The 23348-nt window shown below is 39.8% G+C and overlaps 1 protein-coding gene across 3 annotated transcripts in view; it reads right to left on the bottom strand.

The window, feature by feature from the left end:
* disc1 (DISC1 scaffold protein) overlaps positions 1-23348 on the bottom strand; it is a 131903-nt gene that overhangs the window by 50307 nt on the left and 58248 nt on the right. For all 3 annotated transcript variants that reach the window (XM_072559664.1, XM_072559655.1, XM_072559646.1), the window contains exon 8: positions 7256-7358. In XM_072559664.1, coding sequence (XP_072415765.1) covers positions 7256-7358 — 103 coding nt within the window. The remainder of the gene's footprint in view (positions 1-7255; positions 7359-23348) is intronic.

Genomic DNA, 23348 nt, shown 5'->3' with positions numbered 1-23348 from the left:
AAGGTTTGGTTAAAGAGATCGGTTTTGTCGAATATCTTAAAGAATAAAAGAAATACGTCGCGACAAACAGGTTTAGGAAGGAAATTCAAGAGCTCAGGGCTGAAGAAACAGTCAGCAACAGTGGAATGGATACAGATATTGAAGAGATCAGTATTTGATGAGTGTCCATATCTTAGAATGTTATAAAGCTGGAAACACAAGAGAGATATGGAGGGTAAGGCAATGATGGAATTGAAGTCAAGTGTGAGCATTTTAAAATCAAGGCATTACTTAACTAGGAATCAATATTGATCAGTGAGGTGATTGGTGAGCAGGTTGGTCTGCTTGGCCTAAAAGATGTAGAGGGTACATCTAGAGGAGACAGGGGTTCATGACTATTTTAGTGGCAATAAGCTGCACTGGGGTACAGATAATGTTATGGATATAGGTCTTAGTAATGATACAGATAACAGGAACATGGGAAAATAGGAACATGTGTCGGCCATTCAGCCCATCAACCTGGTTTCACTATTCAACTAGATCACGATTGATAATCTACCTCGATGCTATTTTCACATGTTATCCACATATTCCTTATTATTACTAATCTCCAGAAAAATATTGATTTCAGTTGCAAATCAGCTAATTCATTGATTCCATAGCCCTCCAGGGTAAAGAATTCCAAAATTTCACCACACTCCAAGAGAAGAATTTCCTCCTTATCTCAGTCTTAAATGGCCTATCCAAGATCCGGAGCCTATAGGAAGCTAGGTGAAGGAGATAACACTGGTTCAGTAGATCAGGATGTAGAATCTATTTGGATGATGAAGAGGAATAGTAGACGGAAAAAGTTCAGTCAGAGTGGTCTACAGGACCTCTAACAATAATCAAAAAGTGAGATAAGCAAGCATGAAGAAATACTGGCTGTTTGTAATCAAGAAATAGCATTAAATCAGGGTGAATTTAGACTACACATAAGTGGTAAAAATCAGATTGGAAATAGTTCCTTAGAGTGGCATGTCCTGACCAAAAAGGTCAGATTATATTATGCTTTGGTTTTGTGTAATGTGACAGGATTGTGTAATGTGACAGGATTAAGTAATGCCCTCAGAGTAATGACATTCCATGGTTTTAGCAACCACAACATGATTGAATTTTACATCCATTAGTTTATGACAAAGGTACAGAAGTAGGCCATTTTCCTCTTCAAATGTGCTCTGCCATTCAATGAGATTTGCATGACTGATCTGATAACTCTCTACCCCACTTTGCCCCATAACCTTAAATTCCCTTAATCTATCTCAGTTTTGAATATATTTAGTGACCCAGCCTCAACAACCCTCTGTGGTTAAGAAGTCCACAGATTCACAAACCTCAGAAGACATCTACTTTGTCAAGTTCTTTAGGTACTCCAATTTGAAAGGGGGAAGAGTGGAGCAAAGACTAGCATATTAAACCTATATATGGCAACTATGTGGGCATGGCAGCTGTTTCATCTTAAATTAACCAGCATACTAGGCTAGCTGATAGATCAACAGAGACACAATGACAGACATTTAACAGGATAGTTCAGAATACTCAAAGTATATTCATACTATACAGAAAATCCTGAAGGGAGGAGCCACTATTTATGGTTAACTAAAGAATTTAGGGACAACTTTAGATTTAGGGAAAACGCATATATCTTTGCAAAGGTGAGTGACAGGTCAAATGATTGGTCAGAATATTAACAAAAAGCAGAGAATGACTAAAAGCTTCTTCAGGGCGAGATATTAGATTCCAAAAAGAAGCTTGCTAGGATCATAAAAACAGATAGCAACAGTCTAGACAGGCATTTAAAAAGGAAAAGAATAAGCAAAGTGAGTGTTTGTTATCAAGAGAGTGAGAATGGAGAGTTTATAATAGATACTAAGGAAATAACAGATTAAATGAACAAATTTTTTTTTCCGTCTTCACAAAAAAGGATAAAAAAAATCCCACTAATAGCAGATCAGCAAATAGAAAGGGGATAGAGGAACTTAGTGAAACTACATGAACAAGGAAAGCGACATTAAGCAAATTGATGGAGCTGTGGGCAGACATGTGTTTGGGATAAGTTGGACTTCATGCTCGAATATTAAAAGAGGTGGCTAATGAGCGGGCAGATGAGTTGGCAGGAAGAATAAAGAAGTAGAGAATTACTTCAATAGAGAATGACTGAGGTGGAAGGGATTTTACATATTTTTTTGAATGAGGCAGAAGATTTCACAGAAAATTGATGAGGTGATAAATCATGAAGAGCATAGCCTTAGTTCACAGGAGGATATAGAGGTGGTGCTCAGATGGGCTGATCAGTAGAAAATGGAATTTGATTTGGCTGAGTATGAGGTGATGTACTTGGACAGGATAAATAAGGCAAAGGAATACGTGATAGGAGCCTGGGAAAGACCAAGGATCAGAGGGGCCTTGATATACATGTCCACTGTCCCTTAAGTTAGCTGGACAGATAGATAATGTAGGAGAAAGTGAGGACTGCAGATGCTGGAGATCAGAGTAGAGTGTGTGGTACTGGAAAAGCACAGCAGGTTAGGCAGCATCAGAGAAGCAGAAGAATTAGGATGATGTAGGGCTTATGCCAGAAATGTCGATTCTCCTGCTCCTGACCTGCTGTGCTTTTCCAGGACCACACTCTCGAGATAGACAATGTAGTTAAGAAATCATATGGAATATTTGCCTTTATTAGCTGAGAAAAAGTTTAAGAATAGTGAGGTTATCTTGGAACTTTATAAACTGTTGGTTAGGCCACAGCTACTGTACTGTGTGCAGCTCTTTGGAATTCACATTATAAGAGGGATGTGATTTCCCTGAAGAATGTGCAGAGGAGATCTACCAAGACATTGCTTCATAATTATGGATTATGAGGAGATTGGATAGACTGGATAGATGGCCTTCCTTGGAAAGGAGGCGACCAATTGAGATGTATAAAATAATGAGTTGCATATTAATGGCAGACAAGAAGGAACTTTTCCCCTTGGTGAATGGATCAATGACCAGGGGGCATAGATTTAAGGTAAGGGACAGAAGGTTTAGAGGGGATGTGATATTTTCACTCATAGGGTGGTGGGAATCTGGAACTCGCTGCCTGTAAGGATGGAAGAATTTAAGAATTGAGATGTGCATTTGCAATGCCAAGGCATACAAGGCTATGGGCCAAGGGCTGGAAAATTGAATTAGAATAGTTAGGCACTTGTATTTGACCAACACAGACTTATTAATCTAAAATTTAGTGTGCAGATAAAGCATATAATCAGTAAGGTGAACGGAATGCTACACTTTACTATAAGAGGAAATTAATATAAAAGGGTATTATGGTTCCATTACACAGGGCACTAGAGAAACCACATGTCAAATATTTTTTGTTCCCATTTTTATGGAAGAATGTAAATGCATTCATTGCAGGTCAGAGGAGGTTACGAGACTAATATATAGAATGAATGGTTTATCTTAAGAGGATGAGTTTGACACACAACGCTTGTTTCCTTTGGAGTTTAGAAGAGTGAGGTGTGATTTGATTAAAGTATACAAGATTCTGATGGTCTTGACAAAATTGTGAGTCAGTCCAGCATGAGGGGGCACTGTTTTAAAACTGTGGGTTGCCCATCAAGATGGAAAAGAGGAAAAATGTTTCCTTTTAGAGGGTTGCGCTGCACCAGACCTCTGCTTCAACAGGCAGTGAGGGTGGAGTCATTGGTTATTTTTAGGGCAAACATAGATAGATTCTTGTTAGACAAGGAAATCAAAGGCGATCAAGGGTAGATAGGAATTTTGAAACAAACAGATCAGCTATGACCTTACCGAATGGTGAAACTTACTGAAGAGGCTGAAAGATCTATTTGGGCTATTTCATATGTTCAAAATGTCCACAGGTTCAAAATGACTCATCAGGCAGGGAAAACACCAAAGTTCACCCTGTCAAGTCCTGGAAGAATTTTCCAAGTTTAAATGAGATGACCCCTTATTTTTCAATATTGTATGGAATATAGACCCAACCTCCTTAATCTTCCCATAAAACAATCCTGCCATCCCAGGGACTAATCTGTTGCACTCATTATATTGCAACTATATCTTTCCTTCGGTAAAAAGGACAAAATCTGTACACAGTATCTAGGGTGACATCTCTGCAAAGGCTCTGCATAACCAAGATATCATTACTCCTGTTCTCAAATCTACTTGTTATGAACATATAGAATCATAGAAATGTACAGCACGGAAATAGACCCTTCAGTCCAACTTGTCCATGCTGACCAGATATTCTAAATTAATTCAGTCCCATTTGCCAGCACTTGGCTCATTTCCCTCTAAACCCTTCCTATTCACGTACCCATCTAGATGCATTTTAAATGTTGCAATTCTACCAGCCATCACCACTTCCTCTGGCAGCTCATTCTATATATGCACCACCCTCTGCGTGAAGATGTTGCCCCTTGAGTCTCTTAAATCTTTCCCCTTTCATCTAAAACCTATGCCCTTTTGGATTTCCCCACCCCAGGGTAAAGACCTTGTCTATTTATTCTATCCATGCCCCTCATGATTTTATAAACCTCTGTAAGGTTACCCATCAGTCCCCAATGCTCCAAGGAAAATAGCCTCAGCCTATTCAGCTTCTCCATATAGCTCAAACCCTCCAACCCTGGCAACATCCTTGTAAATCTTTTCTGAACCCTGTCAAGTTTCTCAACATCTTTCCCATAGCAGAAAGATGAGAATTGCAGAGTATTCTAAAAGTCACCTAACCAATCTCCTGTACAGCCACATCATGACCTCCCAACTCCTTTACTCAATACTCTGACCAATAAAGAAAAGCGTACCAAACATCATCTTCACTATCCCATCTACCTGTGACTCCACATTCAAGGAACTATGAACCTGCACTCCAAGGTCTCTTTGTTCAGCAACACTCCTCAGGACCTTAAAATTAAGTGTATAACTCCTGCCCTGATTTGCCTTTCCAAAATGCAGAACCTCACATTTATTCAAGTTAAACTCCAACTGCCACTCCTCGGACCATTAGCCCATCTGATCAAGATCCTGTTGTAATCGGAGGTAGCCTTCTTCGCTGTTCACTACACCTCCAATTTTGGTGTCATCTGCAAACTTACTAATTATACTTCCTATATTCACATCCACATTATTTATGTAAATAATGAAAAGCAGTGGACCCAGCACTGATCCTAATGGCACACCACTGGTCACAGACCTACAGTCTGAAAAGCAACCCTCCATCACCTTCGAGCCAGTTCTATATCCAAATGGCTAGTTCTCCCTGTATTCCAAGAGATCTAACCTTGCTAACTAGTCTACTATGAGGAACCTTGTTGAATGCCCTACTGAAGTCCATAGCTCTGACCTCCTCAATCCTCCTTGTTACTTCTTCAAAAAAAAACTCAATCAAGTTTGTGAGACATGATGTCCCATGCACAAAACCATGTTGACTATCCCTGATCAGTCCTTGCCTTTCTAACTACATGTAAATCCTGTCCCTTAGGATTCCCCTTAAACAACTTGCCTGCCACCAATGTCAGGTTCACTAGTCTATAGTTCCCTGGCTTTTCCTTATCACCTTTCTTAAATAGTGGCAATACATTGACCAACCTCCAGTCTTTCTTCACCTCATCTGTGGCTATTGATGATCCAAATATCTCAGCTAGGGGCCCAGCAATCACTTCACTAGCTTCCCACAGAGTTCCAGGGTACACTTGATCAGGTCCAGTGGATTTATCAACCTTTCTGTTTTAAGACGTCCAGCACCTCCTCTTCTGTAATGTGGACATTTTTCAAAGTGTCACTATTTACATCATTTCCTAATTGCTTTCTGCACCTGCAAGTCATCTTGAAATGATTAGTGTACAAGAACTCCAAGGTCTTTTGCAGAATATTTCTTAAATGGTGAGAAGCTGTTGAGCCTGTTTTCTTTCTAACAATGTAAATACCTTTACAATTATTCACATTATTTTCAAGCTGCCATACTTTAGCCCATTCACTTAGCTGATCCAACTTCTCTCAAGAACTCCAGGAATCCTCCTCAATTTGCATTTCTAACTAGCTTTGGATTTGCAAGTTTGGAAATATTACAACTGGCTTCCATGTCCAAATCATTTATATAGATTGCGAACAGTTGTGGTATCCCACTAGTAACAGCCTGCCAACCGGAGAATGATCAATCTATTCTCTGCTTTCTGCCTCTTCACTAATTCCGAATCCATACCATTATATTTCCCCCAATTCATGTACTCAAATTTTATTTAATAACTTTCTATCTTGGACAATATCAAAAGTCTTCTAAAAATCCAAATACATCAAATTGTCTTTATCATTGCTACACGTAATATCTTCAAAAAACTCTAACAAGTTTGTCATCATGAATTCCCTTTCATTGTGAGCTAAATACTAAAACTGAAAAAGGAGAATAATCTCCAGTTCAAAAGTGTTTTAAAAGTGCCAGTCGATTGCATATCTTAACAATTGGCTAAGTGATCCATTGCTTCAAATTTCTCACCTTGTCTACGAATTTGTTTAAGTTCAGCAACAGCAGCCTGCAGTGAGTGAAACTGGCATCCTTCATGAGGAGGGATTTACCTTTACTGTCTAATATCAATCCAGAAAAGTAGTACAGCTCAGGGATATAACAGTCTCATGCTAAATTACTGGAATGCTTTGATATTTCATGTATCCACGTGCATTTTGCATAGTTCAAAACACTAATACTTTAGTGAGCCAGAATACAAGACTTTAATATATAAATTGGATGAACAAACCAAATAGTAAACCCAAATGTTTATTTCATAATCCTATCTATTGTACATAAAGGCATTATGACACAAAATACACCCAAATTTAAAAAGCTTTCAGAGACTGAATAGCAGTCTTCAAGAATAGACCCTTGTTCCATTTGGCTCATTCTCTTTAGCATTTTTAAGAGGCAAGTATTTTTTTGCTTTGATTCTTACCAACATAGGAAGGCAACAATCTAAACAATGACCTGTTTCTAGTCCAAGGTCTAGCCATGAAGGATACCAGTTAGAATAATTCCCTAGGTGCAGACCCCTGGAATCCATTTCTTGCTACTCGAAAGTTAAGAGTAATTAGCCATACTTTGTGACTTTGACTCAATGCTAAACGATAATCAGAAACGAATTCTCTAAATGAATGTTTAGCTAAAATATCCCTTCGTCACTTTCCTTTCGGCAGCTTTGATGAGTTTCCATCCTTAGCTTTGATTACAATATATACAACTTACCTGATATTGCTAACATCTTGGCTTCTAAGAGAATTGGAAGCTGCATTTCAATGTCACTCGCCTTCCCACTCAGTTTGCTGCATAGTCTTTGGCTAGTGAAGATCTATATGTGTAAACATACAAACAATTTATGAAAACTAATATGCCATTCGTAGGTTGCAGAAAATACAAAATGTGAACTGCAATGTGTAAAACTATGATACAGCATTGCTTAATAAAGCACATTGTTGTCCCACGAGCTTGTAACAGTCTGGCTTGGCCTGTGTCTTTGTTGAACTAGCTGTATGATAGTAGAGGTCACATGACAAACGCAAGCAGAGAACATTAGTGAAGCATTGTATTTCTATCTTAAACACCTTCTTTTCAAACAAAAGAAAATGTATGTATTTATCATTTCCATTGCAAATTGTCCAACTTACTCATTATGTATACAACTATTCTCATGTATTAGCAATTCATTATTTACAGTCTCTACACCAAATTGTGCATAGTTTTAAAATTGTGACCACCTCTTAATAATACTTGTGCACATTTTTGTCTATTTATCTGGGTGATCTTCCTTTGTTATATCTGTCACTCATTCTTGCAGCAACTTCACTGTTGGGAGTGCTCAGGTTTCCTATGATTGTGGTTCAATACAGAGAGTAAGTTCACGTTTTCCTGGCTGTTTGCGGTAAAAAAAAACAACTTTGAGGTCACCATCTTAACTTGGAAATATAATGTCATTTTTTCCTTGCTGCTAGCTCAAAATCCTGGATTTCCCTCCCTAATAGCACTGTGAGTTTACATACACCAAATGGACTGCAATGGTTCAAGAAAGCAGCTCAGTGTCACCTTCTCAAGGTCATTCAGGAATGGACACCAAATGCCAGCCTGGCCATTGAAGTCTTGACCCAATCTTCTCCTTCTGCAGTCATCATTCCAACTACCACAAAATTGTAACCACCTATTGAACTGACTGAATATATTGCATGGAATACGTCGTGTCAGATATCTCTCATGTGGCCATCCAAACCTAATGGCCTTTTTTTGGCCAAACACATATACAAAATAAGTCTGCTTCTTCCAGTGAGATTTTCCCCCAAATGGAAATGCTTTATTTTCCTTTGTGTGCTGTTTTCTGCAGTATTTGCATCCTGGTCTTTGTCTGTACCAGTCAATCAGGAAGTGCTGTGGAAGATCCTATCAAAAGCCATCTGACCAGTCAAATTCAATCAACATCCTCCATCTCCTCATGACGAGATGTTGATGACTGTCCTCATCAATGGTAATATGACAGAATCCTCTGAGGTCAAGATGAAGCTCCATCAAATATACCATCACTCCCACCCTTTTCTCAATCTTCATTCTTCGTCTTGTCAAGAACGAGCTTACCAGTGGTGTGGACATTGTCTACAGGATGGATAGAAAATTTTTCAAGGTCAACTGGTTGAAATCCAGTAAGGAATGTCACTGTACATCTCTATGATTCTATGACATCTTTTGTGGAACTTCAATATGCAGATGATAATGTCATTCCTGCCCTCTTGACAGAGAATCTTTAAGCTTCACCTAATACTTTTGCAACAGCATACCAAAAGAACTTGTCTCAGTAGCAACCTCATGAAGACTCAAATCTTTACTAACCTGACCCACATAAAGTTCTAGTTCATCCCTCTATTCAGTTCAATAGAGAAACTCTCCAAAATATGAACTATTTCCCCTACCTGGGAAGCTATGTCTCATCTAAGACTGATTTCATTGCGAAGATTAAACATCATATCCAATCAGTGAGCAGGCCTTCAGATACCCAAGGATTAGAGTTTTCAATTATCATGACATCAGTGTTGCTTCCAAGATTCTTGTGTATAAGGTTTCCAACCCTTCTGCATGGCTGAGAAGATTGGACTATATAAAGACGCTACCTCAAAACCCTTGAGAAGTACCATCAATGTTGTTGAAGATGGATTCTCCACATCAGCTAGGAAGACAGGCATATTAACACCAATATCCTTGAAAAGCCATTTGCACCAGCATTGAGGCTACAATCATCTGAAACCAACTCTGGTGGCTAGCTACAGGTTAGGTTGCCTGAGTTCTGACTGTCAAAGCAAATCTTCTTTGCCCATTCAGGGAAGGCACTCAAATGAGAAGAGGACAAAGGAAGCATTTCAAAGATTCCTTGAAAGCTTCCCTCAAGAAAAGTAACATAGATGTCAATGCATGGGAGACCAACATTCAGAAGAAACCAACTTGGAACAAACTGCTGTTATGAGGGGACACAATTTTTTCAGCACACCCATCCACAAGAAGAGATACAGAAAAGTAACAGAAGAAAGAAATGCCAGCAATCTCAAGATCAAGGACCACTTCCACCTTCCAGAAACACCTGCCAAATGGGTGGTCAGGTACAGCTCTAGGATTGAGTTAATCAGCATGCAGGGACCCACAGAACTCAAGACCAGTGACACGGAATTTCCTAGGTGGACAAACATACTCGTTAGTGAGTGATTACCAACGATGATCTTTCTGCACTTTAGCCTTATCAACATAACGATAGACTTGGTCTGTTCTGCTATGAACATGCTCTAGTTGCTGCTTCACAACCTTAATGCTTCTGCAAACTCTCAATCATTTTCCTGAGTGTATGTTTTGCCTCTCTCAGTAGATGTGCTGCCACTGTGAGATCACTTATGTATAATATAAACCTGTCTTTAATTAATCTTTCAGTTGTGCAAATTCACAGGATTCTGTAGTTACATATTGATCTACGGAATCACCTTGAGACCTAACAATAACAAATATCATTCATAAACTAAGTTCTCTTGGATTTCAGAATTTGGATTTGAGCTGCAAGACTATCCAAGTTTCTGCCATCTGTGCTTTTCTGTTTTTCAGAGAGATTGAAGATGGATAAGCCTAAAACACTATTTCCCCAATACTGATAAAACTCAAGTTAATCATAGCTGCTCTAGTCTGTTCAATGTGTTTGTAAATCTCGCAGTTCTGCCATTGCAAATGGAAACATTAGCAGTTGCGTTTCTTACTGTCTTTAATTTTGACAGGCACCAGGAAAGGAAAAGTTTCAGCCAGTATCTTACAAATATTCAACTGTGATCCATTTACTTTTTTCCTTTATTGTAGCTTTTAGCAGCATTCCCAGTGTCCTTCTGTTTAGTAGTTCAGTAGTTATACTTCTGTATGACTCTTCTACATTTAATGTCAGTTCGGCTCTGACACAACCTAGCTTGCAGGATTAATAGTGCACTGATTGAACTGGCTACAAGATGGATGCCTTTAAGTGCCTCACAGTAGTGGTCACCTGACTACAGTAAACCATGTGGTACAGGAGTACAACTTTGCATTTCTGTCTCAAAAACACATTGAAACATTCCAGTTTATAAAGGTAGAGCTACAGAAAATACAGGGGGTTCTTTCAGGAAGGCATCAAGCATATCAAAAAACTTTACTGGGAACAAGCAGAGATGAAGTCATGGCGTTGGAGAGAGTATACAAACCTCCAAATAGCTCATTTACCAGACTCCCCAGACAGTGCAGAGCTTTCAATTCATGCTTTGGAATTTGCTTTGGTGGAACATGCTTTGGTGGCACAGTGGCTCAGTGGTTAGAATTGCTACCTCACAGCACCAGGGACCTGGGTTCGATTCCAGCCTGGGGCGACTGTCTCTGTGGGGTTTTTACGTTCTTCCAGTGTCTGTGTGGGTTTCTTCCAGGTGCTCCAGTTTCCTCCCATAGTCTAAACATATGTAGGTTACGTGAATTGGCCATGGTAAATTGCACAGAGTGTTCAGGGATGTGCATGTTGGGTGAATTAGTCAGGGATGAATGTAGAGTATGGGCATAGGATTCTATGAAAAAGACATTTGGGCAGCTACGTTTATGGTCGGCATGGTGGCTCAGTGGTTAGCACTGTTGCCCAGGTTCTAGGGACCCAGGTTAAATTCCCACCTTAGGCAACGGTCTGTGTGGAGTTAGCACATTCTCCCCGTGTCTGCGTGGGTTTCCTCCCACAGTCCAAAAGATATGCAAGTTAGGTGAATTGGCCATGCTAAATTGCTGCTAGTGTTAGGTACATTAGTCAGGGGTAAATGTAGGGGAATAGGGTGGGTTGCTCTTCAGAGGTTCAGTGTGGACTTGTTGGGCCGAAGAGCCTGTTTCCACACTGTAGTGAATCTAATCTAATCTAATAATTAAGAGCCATCACAGGGGGATTCAAGATGGCGGCAACCCAGCAAGTCTGAGTCTATAGTGCTCTTCCCACGACTTGGGCAAAGTGGGTCACCCACCCCCACCACACTCACCAAATCATTTAAAACTGTTGTTTAATTTAATTAGTTGCTTAGTATTAAAGTTAAATAATTTAATCCTTAGTAAAAATGACTAAAGGGAAGGGAGCCCGCAGCTCTCAGCAAGCAGGGACCCCTCCCCCATCCTCTTCAGCGGCAGCAGAGGTGTCCACAGCCGCCCCGGGGACTTACCTACGGTTGCAAGGCTCGTGGAAACGATTTCCAAATTGGATTCGAAGATCAACGCTTTCATCGAGGAATCCAGAGGTTGATGGGACTCACTCTCGGCCGCGCTGCAAAAGCACGACCGAGACATTAAGGAAATCGAGCGCCGAGTCGGAGGGGCGGAGCTAAAGGTTGCGACCTCCGAAACTACAGCACAATCGGCCGTGGATCGGGTCCGGACTCTCGAACAGCGAGTCTGGACCTTAGAGAATCACATTGATGACCTCGATAATCGAGGTCGTCGAAAAAATATTCGTTTGCTGGGCCTTCCTGAACGGGAAGAAGAAGGCCAGCTTACAGTATTTCTCCAACAGTGGCTGCCACAGTTTTTAAATCTATAAGATGGATCAGGCCAGGTAAGGGTAGAATGGGCCTACCAGGTCACAATACGTGGGCCCAGCTCGAACCAGCGTCCACGCCTGGTCCTGTTCTGGCTGCAGAGCTAGAGGGAGAGGCAGATACTCCTAGAAGTTTCCAAAAATCTTGGAAAAGACCCCCAAGCCATGATCTATAAAGGATCCAAGATCATGTTATTCCAGGACTTTTCCCCAGCTCTGGTCCGAAAGAGGAAGGCATTCGATGAGGCGAAGAAGCGTTTAAGGGACTTAAATATTCAATACTCCTTACGCTACCCAGCGACGCTACACTTTAACCATGAAGGATCCGTGTATAACTTCGGATCGCCAGAAAAGGCTAAGGAATTCTTGGACTCTCTTAGATAAATTGTAAGAGATAATGGATGTTGGTTTACCTTTTCCCCTACTTCGATTTATATCCCCCCTTTTTTTTCTTACCTTACTGTTTAATATTATCATGGGGGGTGGGGAGAGGTATTTGATTTTCTCCCCCCCTTTAGGCTATTTCCTTTTATTATCCTATGTATACATGTGGGTATGTATATATGTGGGTATGTATATATGTGGGTATGTATATATGTGGGTATGTATATATGTGGGTATGTATATATGTGGGTATGTATATATGTGGGTATGTATATATGTGGGTATGTATATAAGTCGGGGGGTTTGGTTAATGGTTGGGGGGAGGTGGTTACCTTATTCTATTTTATTTCTGTCTTTAGGAGCGGGGTTGTTTTTTTTCCCCCTTGCTATTTTGTATTATTATATTTAATTATTATTTATTAAGGTTGTAATTTTACAGTCATATATGTTTATATATGGTATTAATATTACCAAATATATCCAGGTATTGGGGTGAGTGGGGGTAGGGTGCTCACTGTTAACTCTAGCTTTGTATTATATCCGAATTCTCGTCATTTTGTTGAGGAGCGCCTGGGTTAAGGGTGGGGCATTGGTTGGGCGAGGATAAGATGGACCTTTGGAAAGGAAGTGACACCCCCTATGAACAAGGGGGAATATCTCCATTTGAACACTTTTTTTTATTATTTAGAATTAGTTTTTTAGTACACTGTTGTGAGTGTATTAGAGAGCCTTTATTTTTGTAAATTTTATGTGTTCTATGCTCGGGATGTTCTGGATAGGGTTTCCCCTCCCGAGGGGTCTCGTATTGGCCTGGATGATTATGGTTGATCAGTCGGTTAAGTGGTGCACCTGGAATGTCAAGGGGAGTAATTCGCCAGTCAAAAGGAAGAAAATATTATCAAATCTTAAGAAAGAGTTGATATAGCTCTCCTACAGGAGACACATCTATTAGATAAAGAACACCTGAAATTACGACAGGGTGGATTTGATCAGGCCTTTTTTTCTTCTTTTAGTTCAAAAAGCAGGGAAGTTGTTATTCTCATTCGGAAGAATTTCCCTTTCAAAATCCTAAATCAGATAAAAGGTGAATCTGGGCGATATATTTTGATTAAAGCCCTTATAAATGGAGAGGAATATGGGATTTTAAATTTGTATTGCCTGCCGGCACACCCCTTTAAATTTATAACGGAAGCCTTTTCAAAATTAATGGCTTTTGGTGCCCGTCATACAATTAAAGTCTCCCCCTATAATTGTATTATGGATCCAGAAATAGACAGGATTCCCAAGAGTAATGCAGGAGTATCTCCCAGCTCTAGACAATTGGTGGATCTGAACAAAGAATTAGGATTAGTAGATATATGGAGATGTCTTCATCCACAGGGCAGAGACTTTTCTTTCTACTCCAATCCACATAAATGTCATACCAGAATTGATATGTTTTTTGCTCCCTCGATTTTTTTAAATTCCATATCATCCTGTAAAATAGGTAGTATAGCAATCTCCGACCACGCTGCTGTATACATGGAAACTAAGGAGAGGAACAATGGGACATCACCTCGGCACTGGCGTATGGACCCCTTCCTAATGAAAGATAGTAAATTTGTGAAGTACTTTTCTCAAGAATTTAAAACTTTTTTAGAAATTAATTCAGGTACGGCTAGCAACCCATCAATGATGTGGGAGACCATCAAAGCTTACACGTGAGGTTTGATCATCTCCTACTCAGCGACCCAGAAAAAATTGAAGGGAGAACAACAGTGTCTGCTTGAAGCTCGCTTAAAAGCAGCTGAAACAGCATACGCTGATAGACCTTCTATTATTAAATTGCAAATTAGGACAGCTCTAAACACTACACTTACCCAAACAGCTAAGAGGGAAATACTATTTGCAAAACAAAGGATATATGAATATGGCGACAAACTGGGTAGATAATTAGCATTTCTTGCAAAGAAAAAAAAAGGCCCCTCAAACTATTACGTCTATCAAGGAAAGTACAGGTATTCTGTCCCATGATCATAAAAAGATTAATGCAATCATTAGAGAATTTTTTTCTGAGTTATATAAATCACAGGATTGTGAAGACAGAACTAGAAGGATGTAGTCATTTTTAAAAAATTTGACCTTTCCGGGCCTAACTCCGGAACAGGTATCGGTCCTAAATGCTCCTCTAACAGTCCAAGAAATACTTGAGCAATTAAGCAACTTCAGAGCAGTAAGGCACTGGGCCCAGATGGTTTTCAAGCTGAATTCGATAAAGAATTTACAGAAATATTGGCTGGTCCACTTATGGACATGTATAATTATGCATATAGTCAGGGCAGTCTCCCGCCTTCACTGAAAGAGGCAAATATCTTTCTTATCCTTAAAAAAGGAAAGGATCCAGAAGATTGTACGTCATACAGACCAATATCCTTGCTAAATGTAGATTTTAAAATCCTTTCTAAAATGCTAGCACGGAGACTAGAAAGGGTGCTGCCACATATTATAAAGGAGGATCAGACGGGGTTTATTAAGGGCCTTAGATCATCCAATAATATTAGAAGGGTTTTGAATATGATTCAAGCCTACCAGGAGTAGTAGTTTCATTAGATGCGGAAAAGGCATTCGATAGGGTTGAATGGTTATATTTGTTTTATACATTGGAAAGGTTTGGTGCTGGAAAGGTGTTTACCAAATGGGTCTCAACATTGTATAGTGATCCCAAAGCAGTTATGGTTACCAATGGATTAGGTTCGGATAGTTTCAATGTGGGTAGGGGCTGCCGTCAGGGATGTCCTCTCTCGCCATTGTTATTTACGCTAATAATTGAACCACTAGCAGAAGCCATACGAGCTGATCCTAATATAACGGCCCCGAGGATTGGTACAGGTAAACATAAAATTACCCTTTATGCGGATGATGTTCTTTTATTCCTCAGTAATCCTCTGATGTCCGTACCTCGCTTAATCAAAGTTATTAATACATTTAGTACATTCTCAGGCTATAAAATTAATTTTTCAAAATCGGAGGCTATGCCAATGGGTGGCCTTGCTATGATATCCCACTTAGTGGACGGATCCCTTTTTCCCTTTCGTTGGTCCCTGGAGGGCTTCTTATATTTAGGCATTTTTACTACCCCAATATTTGGTCAGTTGTACAAGGCTAATTTTGTGCATTTACTGGAAAGGATAAGGCAGGACCCTCCAGCGATGGGGAGACCTTCCAATTTCCTGGCTGGGTAGAATAGCACTAATTAAAATGAATGTACTGCCCCGTCTCTTATATCCTATGAGAATGCTTCCGGTGATGCTGCCGAGGCTGGCTCTAAGTAAATTATATGGCTGGCTGGGTTCCTTTATGTGGAATTATAGACGGCCCCTCATTAAGCTGAAGAAGCTACAGCTTCCACGGGCAAGGGGAGGATTGGATTTCCCAGATTTTAGGAAATATCAGTTAAGTTCCCTATTAAGTTACATAGCTGATTGATTGTGGATCAGACAAGATCCAATCTAGTTGGACAGCGAGGCCTCTCAAGTAAAATACCCACTTATTAACCTTTTATTTTTAGACAAGAGGAAAATCATTACAGATCACTGTAAAAACCCTATAATACTAAATACAATTAAGGCTTGGAATATAATGCGGCAAAATGAGGGTGATTCACATAAAACATCCTCCTATGCACCGATAGTGGGAGCATGGGGATTCCAACCAGGGTTTACAGATGCCACTTTTAAACTCTGGAGATCAAGGGGTATCTCATGTCGAGGGGACCTATTTAAGGATGGGGTCCTGATGTCTTTTGAACAGCTGCGTCAGAAATTCGGATTACCTAATGGAGACCTCTTTCGATATTTCCAAATTCGAGACTATATACAGAAAAAGACTACGTTAATAGATAGTCTTTATAAATCAGATAGAGAATGTAGAGTCCTACAACCAGTGGGGGTATCTTCTGTCAGTACTATCTATCATTTACTACACGATGAAGTATCGGGAGATATGGATAATCTGCTTAAAACATGGATTCAGGATTTGGGACTAGAAATCTCTATAGAAACATGGAATGATATTTGGGAAAAACGCTAGAAAAATTACTATCTGTAACAGAACCCAGGCTATCCAGCTGAAGATACTTCATAGGGCCCATAGAACACCGGTTCGATTAGCAAAATTTAAGGCAGGAGCATCTCCAATGTGTCCTAAATGTAAAATAGAGGTGGGCACTCTTGTACACTGCCTATGGACCTGTCATAAGATCCGTAGATATTGGACTAAAGTAGCAAGTACCCTGACAGAACTTTTACGAACGGAAATTAAAGTGGACCCTGTATCTCTCCTTCTGGGCTTTTTGAACTTTCCCTCCCTGGACATGTACGGGAAGAGACTATTTTCTATTCTCTCTTTCTGTGCAAGGAAAAATATTTTGGTGAACTGGGTGGCTGAGGGCCCCCCTGGACTTTCAAATTGGCACAGATTAATTATGGAATGTATTCCCCTTGACTTCCTTACAAATATGGTGCACCAAAAGACAGAATTATTTTATAAAATATGGCAGCCCTTCTTGAATTACATAAATACAGATATTTCAGCTATCCTAACAAGGGCTTTTATTTAATTGGGATTGCGAACCTGGCTGGTCCGGGGCCCCTTGGGAGAGGAATCCCGCACGAATACGGGTTTTATTACATTTGGTGTTAATACATTCTGAGTATGTAAGAGACTTAAATGTACACTCTGGTTAGTTGTAGGTTAGATTAGTAGATAGTTGAGTTTTGTTTTTTTTTCTTTTCCTGTATTTTTTTCTGTTGTTAAATTTTGGCTATTGTATATTTGATTTAATTGTATATTAATATTTGTACTTAAGAGTTTTGTTTATTTTTGTAAACTTGTTAAAATGTTAAATTTCTAATTAAAAAAAAGAAAAAAAAAGAAAAAATAAGAGCCATCACAAAATCCATCAAACATGTCCAAAGGGATTTCATAAATACATTAAGGACATAAGGATAACTAGGGAGAGAATAGGGACCCTCAAACATCAGCAACACATCCTACGTGTGGAACCGCAGAGATTGGGAAGACACTAAACGCATGTTTACTGTGGAGAAGGACATGGAAGATATAGAATGTGGGGAAATAAATGGTGACACCTTGAAAAATGCCCATGTTACAGAAAGGTGGTGCTGGTTGTCTTTAAACATGTCTTAAGGTTGATAAATCCACAGGACCTGATCAGGTGTACCCGAGAACTCTGCGGGAAGCTAGAGAAGTGATTACCAGGCCCCTTGCTGATTATCCGAAGGTGATCTCAAGGTCCCGATGGAAACATTACAGCGAAGACATATCTCCAACAGTGATCACGTCTTTTGTTTACAGTTATTAAACAGGCACCGTCTCCAAATGACTGACTGCCTGCCCTTTCTCCCTCCCCACACTTTCCCTGGAGTTCTACACAGGGGTGTATATATTAAACCCCCCTTCCCCGGATTAATCTCTCCAACATTGTCCTGTACAGGGTAGTAAAAAGTTGCGTGTGCATGTGCGCGCACTCTATTTGGAGACTTACCACACAAAGGCAACTGAAGCAGTATTGTTATTGGTGTCCAGTGCAGCTGTCCTGGAGAGAGGGCAGGCGCGTACGGTGTTCGGGGTGGTGTTGCATGGGATTGGGGGCGGGGGGGGGGGGGGGGTGTTGCACAAGGTTGGGGGCAGGGGAGCGGTGTTGCATGGGGTTGGGGTTGGTGTACGGGTGGGGGGCCTCACGTGCTGTGTGCTGCTGCAGTCTCCTGAATGAGGAGCAGACTTTAAAAAATCCGAACCCCAGAGGAAAGGCAATTAATCAATTATCTGAAAGAAATAGTGCCCGCCCATCACTTTCGGATAATTGAGGTTCCCCTGTATTGGTAGAGTAGGGGAAAAACAAAAGGAAAACAGTTTAGGTTCCTTTGCTTCTCAGTTCTGATGCTGACATAGAGCCATAGAGTCAAACAGCACAGAAACAGACCTTTCGGTCCTCCATTGGCTAGTTAGGTCCCTGGTGTTCAGCTGTCTGTCTTTCTCCAGAAGCATCCGTTGGTTTGTAAGCAGCATAAAACTATTGATTTACTTGGAAAATGTCTCTCATTTATTAAATCAAACTTCATAGCTCACAAACCTGCTGCAGGAAAGATTACTAGTTTCTTTCAAGTTTAAACTGAGTTTTTTTTACTGCAGAAAACAGGCAGTTTCTGCTGGGGAGATCAATTGTACACATTCTTTCTTCTTTTCAGTTTGTCTGTGTCTTTGCAACTTGTTTCCAGTTCCAACCTGTTCAGTTAGCCAAGAACAAATCAGCTTTACTTGTAAATAATTTCTCCATTCCTAATCGTCTGCATATTGCAGGAAACGATGGTCATATGAAGAGAGTTCACAATAGGTATCTTGCTGCGAAATTATGCAGCCATCCATGCAAATCCTTGTTTTTTAAGACTGTTTTCTTTAGTAGAGTGCTACCAACAGTGTGGGTTCAATTCCCAAACTGGGTGATGCTACCATGAAGACCTCACCTTCTCAACCCCGTTCCTTGTCTGAAGTGTGACCCCCAGAGTAAACTCACCACCAGTCATTTCTCTCTAAAGAGAGACAAGCCCTATCATCCTCTGGGATGATGTTGATTTTTACTTTTATATGACCAGTTTTTCAAATCACAAAAGTAAAAAGACATGGTCCTTACAGCTATAATAAATTAGTAAACTATGATAATTCTAATACAAAACCATGTTGACTGTTCCTGATTTTATAATGATTCTTCCCAGCTCAAAGGACTCCAATATTTTCTTTATAATAGATGTGGGCAAACTGCCCTGCAGTTTTCTGCCTCCCTTTTTTCATGAATTGAGATCGTGCATTTGTAATTTTCCAATTTGCTGGGATTTTGCAAGTTCACAATTAATGCATCAACCATAGTTGCAGCCACTTCTTCTAAGACCCTAGTATAAAAGCCATCAGTACCAGGAAAGGGCCCCGAGAAGGAGGGAAGTATATAGTGCTAACCACTTAGGCCTGTGCCTTCTAGAGGTCTGGGTTTGGGCATCATTATACTTCTCACAAGAAACCTTCAGAGTTAGGGGGACACAGTGGCGTGAGGGTGGCACAGTGGCTCAGTGGTTAGCACTGCTAGGTTCGATTCCAGCCTCGGGCAACTGTCTGTGTGGAGTTTGCACATTCTCCCAGCGTCTGCGTGGGTTTCCTCCAGGTGCTCCGGTTTCCTCCCACAGTCCAAATATGTGCAGGTCATGTCCATGCTAAATTGCCCAAAGTGTTAGGTGCATTAGGGAAATGGGTCTGGGTGGGTTACTCTTCGGAGGGTCGGTGTGGACTGGTTGGGCTGAAGGGCCTGTTTCCACAGTGTAGGGAATCTAATCTAAAATAATTATTTTATTAAAGGTCCCACATCAGATTTTCTCAAGGCACACTTCTTTTTAACCATCTAACTTATTATTAGGTGATATAGCCACACAGTAACAATACCTTTTGTATTTGTGTTGATATATGGTATATTTGGACTGTCACAGAAGACAGTTAGAGTATTTCATCAATATCCTCTGAGATAATCAACTCTTCATTAAACTTAAGCCACACAGAAGGAAAGCATTAGTAAACATGACTAATAGGCCATTACCATTACTCTTATTTCTGTGCTGTTCACAATACCTTAATTATGACCATAAGTCACATTAATACTGCCTGCATGATTAATTTCTTAATTAGGTCTTTAGATTTCTTAATTATTAACTTCCTGTACAATTGATAATATGTTCTCAGTTTTGACCACTAAAGTCAAATATCATTGCGACATGCGTGTGTGGTAAGCATGGATTCTTAGTAATTTTATTTTCAGTTCAATTACCCTTGATAATTTATTTTTTCATTTGAACTGGCTGTATGCACACAATTCCAAATCAAAATAAACCAAAATCAAAAATAAGTTGCTGCTTAATGATGACTGGCACTGGGCCAGGCAACTTCTGATCAGGCGTACTTCCACTCAACTGAATGGCACAAGTGAGAGTCACTGAATGTGAGTGTGTGTGTGAACTAACAGACTGAGAGTGAGTTGGACACAAACACAGGTTGCTAATGAGGACAGACAGACATATACAACCTTTCCCTCCACCCCCAGAAATCTATTCATACTCCAGGCCAGAAGTGGAGCAAAACTCAGGCTGAAAAGCAGCCTGCTTTTAATCCTCAGTTCCAGAGGAGTTCTACCAAGATTAGCTTGATGTATGTGCTACCAAAGGTGAATGCAATGGTGTTAATTAAACCCAACTCCTTAGTATAGGTCCATTCCCCCTCTCCCTTTGGTGATCAGGATTTGGGGCTCTGGTCTGGCCTCCCTAATGCTGCTTATAAAGCAAAACAGCAAACATGAGTTTATTAGTTAGATAGGCTCCTTGGTACTTTTTAATGGTTTTTTAAAAATTAATTTCATATTTTTTTAAACCATTGATTTGTTGTCTTGACATGTTTTTTGCTTACCAACTTCACTGCTTTACTTCATAATGACTTTTTAAAAAAGAAGTATGTTTACTGTTATGGCAGATCACAACTCAGGGCAGCTGCTGCTTGGTTTTCTGATGAAGCAGAAGGAGAAACTCACAAGAAGTCTCACTGTTGTTTGAGGGCTGGCAAAAGATGATAGTTTTTCTCCAAAAGAAACAGGAAGCATTGGAAATGTCCAGTGTGCCTGCAGGCATCAGTGCACAGAGAAGCAGAGGCCAATGCAGAAATGTTTCATCAGAATCCATGAAGATTGTAGACACGAAGTATTAAAACTGATCCTTTTTCCACAGATGCTATCTGGCTTACTGCGCATTTCCTGACTTTTCTATTTACACAATAGATTTGTGATTTTTAATAGAACATGTTCAGGATATTCACATTCACACATGGGATTGCTGCTTACAGTGCTTATGAGATTCAATTATTTTTTAGATGTTGTTGTTCAGAAATTGCACAGGTCCAGGAGCAATGAAAAGGAGCTGGTTGCATATGAATGACAGGTAATTGTATGTAATGGTGCAACAAATCAGTGGGTGTAAAATCAATGGGACTTCTAAATAGAGTACAAAAACCAAATAACGTTTGCTAAATCTATGTAAAACAGTTCAACCTCTCTGTGACGACAGTTCACAATTCTGGGTTCATGAAGGTGCAACAGGGAAGGTTAATGAGGTGGGGATAAGGGGCCCAGAAAAACATCAGGGACGATGATTTCTCTTCATAGCCCTGGTCTAAGGGACGTGCATTTGGTTCCAACAGTCTTCCAAATAACCCTTTCCCCAGTAATTGTGGTTGTTTCAAGTTCCTCACTCATTTCTACTCTTGATTTTTAAGTATTCATGTTTTTTTGTGTGTCTTCTACAGTGGAGACAGACACAAAATACCATTTCAATGCTATCATTTACGTGTTTTCAATTATTAATTCTCCAGGCTCAGGTTCTAAAGGAGCAGTTCTCACTTTAGTTAATTCTTTCCTTCTTAAATACTTATAGAAACTTTACTATCTGTTTTTATATTTCCTGCTAGTTTTCTCTCATTTTAATTCAATCTGTGCTGTAAGGTAACAGATGAGAAAGCCACCAGTCATCCCTCACTGCAGGCAAAAGTGAAGGAATGTTATTCTCACTCTTCGCTGTAAACTAAAAACAGCAAGTGAAACTTCAGTCAAAAGAAAACAAAACAAAGGCTTCTCAGCTGGCCTACACAGCCAAACATCTCAAAGCCTGTGACTCACTTACCAATATCAGCCCTACTGATATCATACAACCAGAATGATATAATGTCTCACAGTTTATTCTTCAGAGACTGATTTTTTAAAAAATGTTGGCTTTTTAAGACTAATCTCTCATTTCAAATCTGTGTGCATGTATTGCATCACTAATCCTTCTCACATTTAGTAACTGTTAGAATGCACACTGAATTTTCATTATTTTATCAATTTTGAATTAGGAGCTGGAAATGAATGGTGGACTTTGAGACAGACTTTTGTTAACAGAAAAAGAAGAGACCCAAACATGCTTTATTTGAGAGGCCAGACCTGGAAGCTAACTGCAGACGGAGACTGGATTAGAAAGGTTCTAATAGACATAGTCAACCCCAGGAAGAACCGATAGCAGAATTTGGCTATTAATGAAGACATAAAAGAATGAAGTCCCATACCGAGCAATTGGTTCTGGCAAGTTGGAGAGAACCCAAAGTTCAAGCAGATGGCAGTCATTAAATGGCCTTAGACTGACAAACTCTCCCAGAAATGTCAACTTGAGTGGAACCAGAATTAAAGTTGCTTTTTGAACTAGCTTCCAGAAGGCCAAAGAGTAGAAAATCTGAAACATTGCTGCCTTTGCCTGGGCAAACTTAGAAGGTGATCTTACTGAATGTTTTAGAAGAGCAGTCAAGGAGTTCACAGTTATGCCTATGAAACAATGCACCATGAAAGACACTGAAGTAATCTGGCCAGTTTTGTTATTTTCTTTTATTTCTTTATCTCTTAACATTCCTTTCTGTTTTTTGTGTGAATAGGGGCTGGAAACAAATGTTTTGGGTTTAAAGCACAGACATTAATGTTTTTTTAATTTTCTCTCTGCTAACGTTGTTTTGTATTTAATAGATTTTTAAGTCTTTTATTTAAAAGTACAAAACCAGTGAGTAGAAATTCACAAAGTCTGTGATTGGTTATTCAAAAGACTGGTTAGGAACCAATGGAATGACTATTTGGGAGTCTTCAATGGATTAATTTTACTGTGTTATGAATACAGAGGTAGAAAGGCTGATCTGGTTCAGCCATCTGTCTCCATGTCATAACAATAACTTTTAAACTCACTCTTTCATTAACTCAGG

This window comes from Chiloscyllium punctatum, chromosome 3 (genome assembly GCF_047496795.1).
Source record: "Chiloscyllium punctatum isolate Juve2018m chromosome 3, sChiPun1.3, whole genome shotgun sequence".
Taxonomy (NCBI): Eukaryota; Metazoa; Chordata; class Chondrichthyes; order Orectolobiformes; family Hemiscylliidae; genus Chiloscyllium; species Chiloscyllium punctatum.
Note: the sequence above shows the minus strand (reverse complement) of the source record. Positions and strands in the feature narration are given on the sequence as shown.